Source organism: Argiope bruennichi, chromosome 4 (genome assembly GCF_947563725.1).
Source record: "Argiope bruennichi chromosome 4, qqArgBrue1.1, whole genome shotgun sequence".
Taxonomy (NCBI): domain Eukaryota; kingdom Metazoa; phylum Arthropoda; class Arachnida; order Araneae; family Araneidae; genus Argiope; species Argiope bruennichi.
Genome location: NC_079154.1, coordinates 50,547,892 through 50,562,078, shown reverse-complemented (window position 1 = coordinate 50,562,078; position 14,187 = coordinate 50,547,892). Strand labels below are relative to the sequence as shown.

At 30.1% G+C, this 14,187-nt stretch overlaps 1 protein-coding gene across 1 annotated transcript in view; it reads left to right on the top strand.

The window, feature by feature from the left end:
* Nucleotides 1-6,282, top strand: part of LOC129965394 (uncharacterized) — a 44,214-nt gene extending 37,932 nt beyond the window's left edge. The window contains exons 3-4 of the mRNA XM_056079238.1: nt 2,845-2,930; nt 3,905-6,282. Of these exons, the coding sequence (XP_055935213.1) occupies nt 2,845-2,930; nt 3,905-5,125 (1,307 nt within the window). The 3' untranslated portion in view covers nt 5,126-6,282. The remainder of the gene's footprint in view (nt 1-2,844; nt 2,931-3,904) is intronic.
* Nucleotides 6,283-14,187: the final 7,905 nt, after the last annotated feature.

The window sequence follows — 14,187 nt, the reverse complement described above, 5'->3', positions numbered from 1 at the left end:
AAATTCTATATTCTCGTCCAGCATGTTATGATGACACCGTTTGAATGCATTATAAAATCAAGGTAAATGTCATGGCCTCCTTTCGCTTCACTTCTGATAGCAAAGATTGTTGCCGTCCGTTTCAACACATTTAGATAAGTGATACTTGTTTCAAAATCAGATAACATTCACAGACATTTTTTTTAAAGTTAATCCTCCATTACTTTTATTCTTGTTTTCATTCGCATTATTTTTTCTCTAATTCATTAAGTCTAGTTATATATATATATATATATATACTCCATTTTTTGTTATTGGTATTGGTATTGTTATTTTTTTATATCATGGATATACTTTTTTTATATCATTTTGTTTACTCCATTCTCACATTTTTGACCCAACTTTCTATGTATGTTTAGTGATGTAATTTTGAATTAATATTCTGCTTAGGTTTTACATTCGATAGTATTTGTACCATCTTTTTCTATAAAAATAGAAAGCACCTTTACGCATTTATAGCGCATTTTTACCCAATATAGTAAAAATAAAAGTTGCCAAAATATGTTGTTAAATATCGTTGTTTTGAAATTCATTCTATTAATATTATAAAAGAAATATCTTTTTGACAAGACAAAACAAGATTAATTCTTTACGTAATAGTTCGTGAAAGGGTTGAGAGAAATTTTAAATCTTTTCTAGAGCAAGAAACTATATACTTCAGTAATAAAATGCATCATATTTCATTTACTAATATCATTCCATGTGAATTCAAAATGATATGACAATTGTACATCTAACAACAAACTTATCAATATACTGCATTGATTCTTCTTTTACTTAGAGAATAATGGATTCAAAAATTAAATTGGCGTAGCTTATTTAATTCATATTATTCATACCTGTGGTATTCTATTTTCATGAAACAATTTCGAAGCTTTTGAGATTCCCGTTAAATATTCTTTTTAAAGTTCGAAAGACATAATCAAAATGATATACGATGAAATAATTTGATAAAGTGATTGAAAATTGAACCGTTATAATTATCTCCATTTCTGAGTGAATAATTTTTTATATCGTAATATTTTTTATATCAGGCAGATAAAATACTATGGTGCAATTTAATCTTAATCTCATTGATGGCGTGAATACAATTTTTTAAAAATATTTCCCGGGAAATAACTTAGCAAATGGGCGTATCAATTATTGTTAACTTTACACAAATACCCAAGAAAACACAGAAGTAATATTTACAATAAGTTTGACCTACATAAATAACCTCAGGAGCACAGTGAGTCAACTATAAATTGCAACACCCAGGTAAAGAATAGAAAAATATCTTTTGTTTGAAGTCTTGGCGAGGAATATTTAAAATACTTGTTTGATTAAGTGCAGCTGCACAATCTTTGTTCATAAAAACAGTTCAAGCTCTAATTGATGTGGAAATAATTGAAATCGTCTGCTATTGCGAACCAGGAACTAAAAACAAATGAGTGTAAACAACGCCTTCCATTGAGAACTTCATTGTTCTTTCACACTGCATTTGCTAGTTCGGATAAATATTTAGCTTCGCATTTCACGGTAATAGCCTTTTCCTCATGTTCGATCAATTAACTTAAAGTAGCTGTATAATTTATCAGATCCGCAAGTCACTTTGAAATTAAGTAATCTATTCAATTCCCAACTATAATTTTAAACATTTCTTGTTAAGTTAACGTGTTTGCTTTTGTGTTTTGACAAAATGGAATACATTTTGTCTAAACAGTGAATTTAGAAAAATAATCAAGATTTGAACAGCTTTTGGGTGGGATTCTATTTAAGCTTCAATTGTATATTTCTCACTTCTAATCTTGCTCAAAATCAGTAGATAATCCAGAGATTTTCATTATTAACAAACTTATAATCAAATTAAAATTTAACCAAATTTAATAATTCAAATAATTTCTAACGCTCATATGAGTTGATTTGTTATACGTAATTTTTTCTTACACAAAAATTCTGTTCTTAAATTTTAAAAAATGTCAAGAAAGACAGATTATTTTATACTATTTTAAATTTGTACACATATGCATTAATTTATAGCTACAATTTCGGATAATTTAATCGTTTTAAATATTGTTTAAACTGAGTAATACTTCATTTACAAGATGTTTGAATTTCAATTTATGTTTGCACAAAAATACAAAAACATTCAAGAAAATACAAATTTTTCTTACATACTTACATAAAATTGTGTTTGAATTACGATGATTAGGCAGCAGATTGAAGAAAAGTCCCTTATTTCACACAGATGAATCCATTTCTAAACAATACACAAATATATAAACAAAAGCTTGTTGCTGAATAAATTGATAAGAAGTAGATTTGTAATAAGAAGAAAATATGTGTTGCCATATAATTAAAGCATATGTATGAAATAAAATAAGTTTTTTAATTTAAAATTACTTCAAAAATATAGATATTGTGAATTATAAAGGGCAAAATTTAATTTGAATTCATAAAAACTATCTTAAAAGATATGTTTTCAATAAAGCTCCACTTGAATTTTTTTTAAAGTTAGATAATATGTTTTTATATACAAAATGAATTTTATTATATTACATATTAATTTTCAAAGTAAAATGCAGTTTTGAATCGTGCAATTTACCCAGAATTTACCCAGAAACCGTTTTAAAATAAAGACTAGGTGTATTTTTAACAACTCTATTTCACATCACCGGTGACCTCCGAAGGATATGGTTTATGTCACTGACTTTCAAACCGCCAGCAACAAGAAAACACTGTTTCCTATTGGCCTACTTTGGGCTGGTCCATCTCTATGCATACTAATAGCTGAATTAATGACCATTTTTTTCTTTTCCGCCTTAGGTGTCGCTGCTTGGGCTGTGAGCGCAGATGTCGTCATGAACTCTGGCAACAACAGACCAAACAAAGCCGATAACCACTTGTTGCAGGTAAGATGACACCCTGCTGTCTTTATCTGTCACCACCCTCATTTTACTTCTATACCCGGACATAATTCTAAAAAAAGAACTCTGAATGTGGGCATGTCTTTATAACCACGCATCTTATTACCAGATTAACCTTGAATCCAATGAATAATGACGCTATATTTGCATTTGAACCCGTTCACCCCTTTATCTTGGAATGAATTGTTATGGTGTGGAATAATTAAAATTAACAGCTCTGAATTATTTTTTTTAGCTCTGAGTGACACGCTTTAGATAGATAATGGAAAAACTAATTAATTCGGATTTATTTTTCTTGTCGCATTTATTTTCAGCTCCGAATTAAAATGCAAAGCAGGTTTTTTCTCTTTTCAAAAGTGAAAAATAAAAGTGTGGAAAAGTAAATATTAAAGTTTTCTTTCAGTTTCGAAGAATAATAATAAAAAAAAATCAGTTTAATATGACCCCAAGTCAAGAACATATTATCAACTTATACAATAACACTATGAAGTAATTAACTAAACTGATTAAAATGAAATAAAATATAGAGCACATAAACTTTTCCCATTATATCAAAGAAACTAATGCTTCAGAAACAAGTTCGTTTCCTCGATATTCTCAAAATCAGTTTATTAGAAACAAAATTAGGATTTTAATATTAAATAAAATTTATGTCATTCTTCCAACATATTTCCCTAATTCTGTGCCATTTTCAAAAATATTTCATATGTAAAAAAAAGTTCTTAATTTGTCATTTATGTTTCAATTAATAAAGCTGATATCTTTTTCAAGAATGAAAACTTAAGTGACAGTTAAAGAACAGTTTTGAATAAGAAACATTAAAATTTATTACGATTTTCAAAGTATGAAGAATCTCTGTAATTCTATTTGCAAATTTTCAGCATGATTGTTACAATTTTCTTACCGCTTTAATAATAAAATTTCCAAGAACAACATATTTAAAGAACGTTCTTTTACAGAATTTCGCTGAAGGCACCAGGAGGGACATCTTCAGAGTAAACGACGATAGTCAGAGAGTTCAAATTCAACCTTCCCCTCAAACTTCTTCTACAACCACTACTATTGCAACAACATCTACATCAACTACAACAACAAGTGCACCAACTCTGTCGCCTCAGGAAGAAACAGATGTTAACGCCATACTTTCCAAACTCATTTCAGCCTCTGGAGCAGCCGCTGGAGGTAATGGACCCCGATTTGTAGTCGTGGCTCCTTTACCAGACTCAGACGATTCCTCACCAATATCTAGAGCAGATAATCCTTCATCCACCAAGCCAAGTTCTAAAGAAGATAACTCCCAACCTGTCAGATCGCACTCAAGAGAAGACTCGTCCTGGCAAGTATCCGGAAAGCATCGACCAGAACCTGAAATAATATCTGCTGCCTCATATCAAAGTTACCAGAAAGTCCTCCCACCTGTTGCTCGTTCTGCTAGTTCAAGTAACTTGACGAGTAGAGTTGGTCTTCCGAACAATGATGGTTCAAATCGCAGAATGGGCCCCAAGCCAATTATGATGCCTCCATCAGGTAGCGTCCATAATGGAGGCAGCGGATTCCACAATCCCCAGATAGATTTAACCGGTTTTGAGCCTTTTGATACAATGATGCATGACTTTCAAGCAAGTCAATCCGTTCAGAAACAGCAACAGAATCCTCCTCCTTCTAACTTTGGTGGTTCCTTCAATTCAAAGCGAGGACCTCCTCAAGGTCATTTCAACAGAAACCAGCACAAACCTTTGGGAATGCAACAAGATCAGCATATCTTTCATCATCATATGCCAGAACATAGTTCTCACGTGCTACAAGGATCTTCAAATCATCCCCAAGGTATGATGGCTCCACCTCCAGGAATCGGACTAAAGCCGATCCAACAGCAACTGCATCACGTTGATCCTCTTCGCCCTGAAGAATCCAACAGATGGGGAAGTGTAGGTTTCCATGGGCCTCCTAGTGGGGGCTATGTCCATAAACCTCCAGAAGGAATATCCGTGGCCATCAGTTCTCCGGCCGGTCACGGAGCTCATGTGTCTTCTGAACCTGTGAGTGTCATAAAAAGCTTTTTCTTGCCATTCCTGCCAAAACCGAGACTCAATATGAATGCAAGGGTCGTGTTTGGGGTTGTCCTTGACAAGGGAATGGGCATAGGAGCAGACAAGAAGAAAAGTCACCCTTACCGTTGATGATTCAAGAGCAGGGCTTGTGAATCATGTGTATAATTCCTAGGGACTACAACTTCTGTGTTATTGATTTTATGTTCTCTCTTTTATATTTAAGGAGAGCATAACAACCTTTTTTAATGTAGCTTTATTACACAGGTGATCGGGCGGTCGACTTGATATCTTCTTTTTCACCACGCAACAGTTATAATTTTTTTTAAAACGGCTGCTTTCAGAGAAGGAACTTGTTGGACGTTATTTAAAAAAATTCTATGCAGTGATCAAGCGTAGAATAGCAATTGGTGCAGGCGCCATTATTTCGAAAGGCGCAAGATACTCATTACGTCATTTTGAAACAGTCATTTATGCAAAAAGCAGGACTTTCTTGCTTTTTTTCAGTCGCTGGTAATTCTAAAAATGCCACTATGTGGCTTTTTTTATTCTATTTAAATATTTATTGCGATTCTCAAATGTTTTTGTTTTGAATAATGAGCAAAGGCAGGATACCTTAAATTTAAATAAAACATCATAATTTCGGTGTCATCATAAATTTATAGCGGTATTCTTAAAAATAACTTATAGACATTGTTTTCATTTAGTGCTTGCAGGGCATGCACGAAGTCAGAAGCACTTTAACTTAAATTTGTATTTATTTTTATTCTTTATTTACAGTGAAACAAATGTTATTTTTCAAAAATACTATAACATATGCATGTTTAAAAAAGAGGAAGGGGGTGATAAAAATATTACTGTTTACTTATGTACTGTTAATATTACTGTACTTAATATTACTGTTTTGTGATTTGTTGTACTTGCATTATTTGATTTTTTTTATTTTTCTAGTTATATTGTTTTGTCTTGCTTTTTAAAAGGGATCAAAATTAAGACCTATGACAAGCCTGCAAGGGAGTCAATTTTAATAATTTTCGATAGGATAAAAAAGGGATAATTTCTTTCACTTTAAATATGAAATACTATAGTTATTTTATGTATAAGTAAACAATTATCATACCTGATTTTTTGATAAATCAAAAATTTCATGATAAAACATCGTATTTTTTTAAAATTTTTAGAAATAAACATTTTAATCCGTCTATAAATTTATAAAGCGATATTATTAATATTCTAAATTATATACTTTTTCATGATAGTACATTTTATGTGTGAAAGAAATTTCACTTTGTCATTTTATAAATTATTGATAGATGTTTTAAAGTAATTGTCATGTTTGTGTAAGTATATGTGTTTAAACAATAAAATTAACAATGAAAAAGTTGTTGTGCGTTTCTTCTTCAAGGATTTGCATGAATTACAAGTCTTGAATCGTTTATCAAGTACTTGATGAAAAGTTTTTGATTAAGAGAGAAGTGAAACCACTTATTAAAATCTGATTTTCTTCCCACGGTAAATTAAATTTAATCTATTAACCCCTACTTGTGGTCTCTATTGTTTGCTTTCATGATTTTCTGTCCAGGGAATGTGTTGTCGTTTTGATTCAATTAATTGTCCGCAGAACAGTTGAACTGTTTATGGATTATCAGCATTTTTATCGAATTATAACATCTGTGAATAATTTAATATTAGATTTTTAAAATTACCAAAATTTGATGCACTAATAACATACGCGCATCGTAGTTCAGAAGCTAATCACTATGTGTATACGTCTTACTGGAATCAAATTAATGCTGTTGAAACGTAGAAATTGAAATAAAATAATTCAAAGAAACTATAATTCGATACAAAAATTACACATAATCTATAGACACTTCAAATATTCTATGGATTCTTAATTTAGTCGGTAAAATAGAACATCCTCGAAAAGGAAGGTGTCATCTAATTAAATTAGGAAAAAAATAATTAAAGATTTAATCAATATAGCTACAACGCTTCTTAAAACAAGATGGCTCGCCAATAAGGCCAATTCACGTTGAGATCCACATAAACTGCACGGCATCAATTTAATTTCGGAACTCGCTGCTCAATTCACAGCAGGGAAAAAAAGGCATCACAGTGTAAGGTAGTAGTAGCGTAAGTAGTTTCAATGTTAGATGGCATTCACAGTTCATTTATCTTGTGACACCACAAGAATGTACTCTACTGAATCGGATTGCAGTACAGATCAGTGTATAGTACAATTTCAATAGTTCAGATATACTGGAGCCAGTCTCGATTCAGATATCTAGTTAATGAAATAATTGATAAAAAAAAAAAGGTCGTTTCTTAGAAAGAAAAAAATGAAATTTGCTTATAACAATTAATTTAATGACTACAAAAAAAGTGTCGTTAATAATTTTCATATTTGCGTGTTGTATTGAATTATAACAACTTAAGCAAATCAGTCAGTTATTACCTTGATTCTTTTTCATCAGCAAAAATTTTATTTGTGGATTTCTTCTCCCTCTTTCTTTCGAAGCGATCAGGACAGTAAGAATTACTCTACCGTGATAATTTCTTCAGCAAATCAGAAGACGATTTGTCAATTTGAAAGAAGTGTCACAGAGTGCTTGAACTCAAGGTTCTTAACCTCCGGATATAGCAGGTGAATAATCTTAGTAAGTGGTAGATTAGAAGTCAAATGCAGGCGATGGAAATGAAGAAAAAAAAGGGGGGCTATCTTATCCATAGTACAAGGAAAATTCGAATAATATTTCATTTAGGTTAATAATAGCGCGTGTTAAGGGCTATATTAAAGAAATTTAAAGTGTAGATATTGAAATTTACTACCCAAGACATGGCTATTGAACTTTACTTGATTTATAGGTCATAGGCATCTAAATAATAAAAACGCAAATATCCGGATCACCAACAAGAAGCAGAAAAGAAGTTAAAAGAATTTTCGTCCATTCAGTGTTGCATTCAGGTATTTTACGGCCTTAGGCAGTACACATTATAGAGGCTTCGCTTTTTTTAAAAAATAAAATGTTTAATTTAATTACTCGTTTCAATATATTTTTAACTTAATTAATACTTTAATGATTATTACTAATTAATTTTTTTAAAATTTTAGTAATTTTTTTGAAAATGTACATGTTTTTATTCTTTATTCACTATGACTTACGTATTTGTTGTATCCCTATTTAGACACAATTAAATTTAAATAGATGCTTAACGTTTATAAAACTGTTATAACTGAGTGACAAAATGAAACAGATAAGGAACATGGTCAATTATACTTGATAAAGTTAATATCATGCAATTTATAGTTCCTATTATTTTTAATTCCTTGAATTTGTAATTTTTTTACAGATTTATTTATTTTAAGTAGGAAAATAATAAATAATCGGTTGTTTCCACAGTTGCCTGTGGCCCAAGATTAACTGAATAGTCTACCAGGTACAAGGATTGTTAACTCTTATAAATACACTGTAATACGAGAAGAATGACGGAATAAATTTGTTTACAGAGGGTGGTTTACACAATTCAGAAATCAAAAATACCTTATCAAAATATCAAAAGTTATCATCAGATGTTGTTTCTTATGGCACTTGTCATAGACAAGCCCGCTGATGAAGTCAGAGATTTTAAGACGAGAGAGCGTCTCTTGTTTCAGTAGCGCCATCTAAGGCCAAGAGCACGTCTTAGCTACTCATGCATCACATTCACTTGCATAACCCCTTTTTACAGGGGAACACATTCACACACCTCAAAGATAGAGCACAGATGATGAACAACCATGCCCGAACCGAGACTCGAACCCCTGGGACGCCCAGGTTATGGGAAAGAAGCGCTACTCTTATGTCAGGACGCCGGCACGTTATCAGCAGTTCATAATACTAGCAACAATTGAACTGGAAAAATACAATTATTAGGCAATTAATTACATACGAATCCCATGATTTTGATAGATTTTCTTCATGGAAAATAACATGGAATTTGGAATTATCTAATATAAGTCTACATTTCAGACTGAAAAAGGCTATGTAATAAACTGAAAAAAAATTATAACAAACATAATTAGGTACTTCTTTTTATCAAAATACTAGCTGTCTTTAGAGACTAGAAGATTCACAAGGAATGGAATGTTGTTTATTTAAATTATATCTCAAATGCATGATTCCCTGAAAAAATATTTTAAACACCATGATATATATTCAAGCCACATCATTTGTTTTTATTTATTGCGTACATCAACCTCCTGATGGAGTTGAGACTTTTTTCACATTTTTTGCAAATGTAACTATCCATGTCCTCTGGACTATAATTAGGCTTGTCTAAACTGTAGTTTCTGTTTGTTATTTCTCATATAAATTAAGCAGTTGATTCCAACATCAAAATGATGCAATACATTTTATTTGTATTATGTGTTCAATGAATTAAAGCATGCTAATAAGAAAATTAAGGACATAATAGCCAATATAAAATTTTAACATCTCCGATATATTACTTATCACTTTAAAAATCGTAACCCATAAATTCCAAAAAAAAAAAAAAAAAAAATCGAAGAAATAAGACATGAAAAAATTATTTCATCAATATGAAAAAAATAAATAGAATATAATTTTTTAATAAATATATTTTCCAATAATGAAAGAGAAAACTCAAATAATTGTAGATATAATGAAAACAGTACAAATTTCTTAACAATGCGAAAAATATTATTGAAAATAATTGCATAAAATTTAATTTCAAACATTTTGTTAAACTCATGAAAAATCTACATGATGTTTAAATTGATATCACTTAAAAGAGTTTTAGAATTTTAAAATAGAGTAAAAATTAAATTTGTGTGCTTATATTTCCAGAAATTATAGCGGGAAAAATAAACCAAAATCTCGTTTAATTTTTTATTTATTAAAGCTCTAATAAAATTTCAAAGAAATCGCAGAGATGTAGACTGCCATCTTCCAAAGTATATGTCTTAAAAATTTACTGTATTTTAAGGTCAAACGATTTGTTGAGAGCCAAAAGACATATGTTCTTCCATATTAGTAGTGAAAATGGAATGCATTATTAGTAAATATTAATCTACACAATAATATATTCATAGCATAATTTTAGAATTTAAAAATTAAAAATTATCGATTGTTATCAATATTTCAAAAGTCTGCTTTTATCCGCTTTGTTTCTAGTTTCTTTTCAAGTTAACATTTGGTAACTTTAAATTCTGTAAATTCATTTTAAATTTGTAGTCGCAAGGATCATGAATAAATCATCTCTTTCTCTGTGGAATAAATATTGCTGAATAAATCATTAAAGTTTATGTTGAAGAAGAATTTTAGCTACATTCTGAAAACCAAATGATGCTATTAAACTAAAAAGGAATCACATAGTTTAAACAGAAACAGTTATTATTATAGTTTTACGTAAAGTATTTAACCTATTTATTAATTTGCGACTCTCTATTCTAAAAGATAGCTGAAGTTTACTTCAAATACTTCTTTAAAAAATGCAGAGTATAATTTGGTTTGAAAAAAATTATTTGTTTCCCCTCCAACCAAATTAGAAGTTCACGGCTGGTGACACAAAAAGCGATTTTAATAGTTTCCTCCAGGATGAATAACTTTTTTTCTTGATAATGATATGTTCCATTTTACAACTTCACACTTCACCGCGCTCTTTTAATCAAATTTAACGCTGTTTTCCTTCTCAATCAGAAAATGATAGATAAAAGCAGAATCACGCCAATCATTATTCTTTGGGGATAGTTTTTATAACCCATTTTCAATTCATGCTTTAAAAAATTGTAATCGCTTCCTATAGTTGGGAGGATAATCAACGGAAACAAAAAGATAAAAATTATACCATAGGACTTTTAGCTCTTTAATTTTTTTTCTTTCCATTTCTTAATTTATTCAAATCATGATAGTTTTATAACCCATTTTCAATTCATGCTTCAAAAATTTGTAATCGTTTGCTATTGTTGGAAGAATAGTCAACGGAAACAAAAAGATAAAAATTATACCACAAGACTTTTAGCTCTTTAATTTTTTTTCTTTCCATTTCTTAATTTATTCAAATCATGATAGTTTTATAACCCATTTTCAATTCGTGCTTAAAAAATTTGTAATCGTTTGCTATTGTTGGAAGAATAGTCAACGGAAACAAAAAGATAAAAATTATACCACAAGACTTTTAGCTCTTTAATTTTTTTTCTTTCCATTTCTTAATTTATTCAAATCATGATAGTTTTATAACCCATTTTCAATTCATGCTTAAAAAATTTGTAATCGTTTGCTATTGTTGGAAGAATAGTCAACGGAAACAAAAAGATAAACATTATACCATAAGGCTTTTAGCTGTTTAATTTTTTTTCTTTCCATTTCTTAACTTATTCAAATCAAGACAGTGACTTTTTGGGTAGTAAGTGCTAACTAAGAAAGAACTTTTCAAAAATTGTATGATATTTTTAATTAAAAGTTAATCGAAATTTCAAGGATTTTTATGAATAATTTCTGAGTATATTATTGTTTTAGTTGATATAATCGGCTTTCCTCTTGTATAAAATCCTTTGGTGTATAATATTTTTAACATAAAAAATAATATATAAAATATTATAATATATAAAATCCTTTTATCATCTAAAATCTTTATCGTTTGCTTTTATTTAAAATTAGAATATCAGTTGAACCAAAAGATTTTCAAAAACCACAGATAGATAATTTTCTCCACAAGTTATTTCTATTTGTTATAATAATATCGAAAATTTTGTTCACAAATTCTAAATTACTGTCTTCGTTTGGGCAATTTACTTGTGCTAAGTTTAAAGCATTGTTAAATCAATACTTTAAACCAATAAATATGTAAACAAAAAAAGAGAAAGTCATAAAAATAATTGTAGGATAGTTCAAAATGTAAAAAAGAAAAAAATTAATTATTAATTAATTGAATATTTGACTAATTTTTGTTCTTTGAAAAGTTGATAGTATTATTTGTTATGTCTTATATAATGAGTGTACAAAATTTAGCTGAATTCGGCAAAAATTGTTTAGTAGGAGATAGTGGAACATAAATGCCGCTACTTAGCAGCTACTTTATTTACATAACGATAAAAACCTATCTTACATACATATTTCAAAATTACAGGAAAATAGTTTTTCAGTTACGCCAACTTTCAAATCGTACAATTCCCCGCTAATTTTATAAATTTTTATAAATATTTTAAAGTATAGTTTACAAAAATACTTTTCAATATTTTAATCACTAAATATATTGTTATATTTAAATTTACATTCACATTTTTGGGTGCATTTTATCGTTATAATAATTGAAAGTAAATTTTTTAAATAGTATAAAGACACACAAATCAAGTCTAAAACATTATTATATTATGATGCTTCGGATTAGAAACTCGAAATATCTTTAGATTTTTCGGAATAATATATCCTTTCAAATAGGTTATAAAAATTTTGTATAAAAGAAAAAAAAAACTTTAATATGCAGAGGACATACCTTTAATATATATATCGAATTATTAATCTTTGTCTCAGTAAAGGCTGCTATCTTGTAAAAAAAAACAATTAACCTTTCTCTATCAGTGCTCATTAGTACATAGCAGAAAGCTATTGATGTTTACCTTCAAGTCTTGTTTATCCGTGCAATTATGAATTGTTTTTTCTAGAGACATATCTGGAAAATTATATATTTTTTTATTTATAGAGTCCAAGAATTGTTCAAACTGCAAGTTTTGCAATTTGAACTCCGTAATTTCTTCTATATTTCATTTTGTGCAATATAATTTGGCAAATAAACATATGTCTTACTTAAAAGTTTGATAATTTGTAAGTATCACAGATTACTACTTGTTAGAACTATAAATCGTCACCTCTTTGACCATGAATCACAAAAACATTCAAGATATATGATGTTAATTATTCCAGTTTTTTCAGGTTGTAGTATGATACGAAGGAACAAGATTACAGAAAAATGTGAAGACATTGATCCTAAAACTATAAAATAAGTAATTGAATCTTTGCGCCTTGAAGAAAGCAAGACATATTTAATCAAAAAATCAGATCAAATGTTTAATGCTAAATTAACAAAATTAGTACATCATTTGTATCTTAAAAAAGAGAGCCATATCAAGTCCATGAAATTGTGCACCCTGAAGAAGTCCAATATTAACAAGGGATTGTCAATAAGGTCCTGCCTAGTGAGCCCCAGACAAATACGAATGTGACGATTTGAAGCCTCTTCCGTAAAACACTTGGGGCAGACTTTAAAGCACCGAGAACCCTCAGAATATTTCATAGTTTGAAGGTGCCCACTGAGAAAGCGAGTAAGAGTATTGTGATACTGCCTATTACAATCAATGGCTTCATGATAAACACTCATGGCAGAAAACTCTATACACTTTCAGTGGGTCCCCTCACATGTTGGTTTAAATGGTAATGAGATAGCGGATAATTTAGCTAAGACTGCTTCAGCTGACATGTTTCATGGTGATGCAACACTAATTTATTCTACAATCTCCTCTATCATAAAGATGGTGTTGAGTGCACTTTGGAGAGTCCCACCTGCTCACCCTTGGTACTTTGGTAAGAGTCCCGGTTGGTGTCACCGTCTGAATATCTCTAGAAAACAGCTAACGGCTCTCTCTCGTTTTTTGAGTGGACACACCAAATCCCTCACCTTCCATTATGGACGGAGGATCTTTGCTGAATGTCCTTGGTGAAAGGCAGATCAAGCCTCCCCCAATCATATTCTTAAAGGTTTAAATTATGCGATTTTAAGGTATCCACTATTGTTTTTGGACTTTTTAGAGATCTTTGGTTTCATGGAGGTGATATAGCGCAGTCATACCTCGTGGGATCAGAAACAACAACTACTACTACTACAATCAAAAGTCAGAGAGCCTTCTGGACGACTACACTTATACCAGTGATGAGCTGGTAGGACAAGCCAAGTTGTTTTATTTTGGCTTTTAGCTCTCGAGAAAATTTCCATATCACTAAGAAGCGAATGTGTAGAAATTAAAATATGACGTTCGGTATACGACGTTAGAAATTATTTTCTGAAGAAAATGAGCTCTATGTAGAAGAATATATAAACGAAGTAGCAAATTTGCATTCAGAAATGACGGAAAAGGGAGTTTGTGGTCCGATTTATCCGTTTATAGTAGTTAACAATAAAATTTTATCTATCAAGTA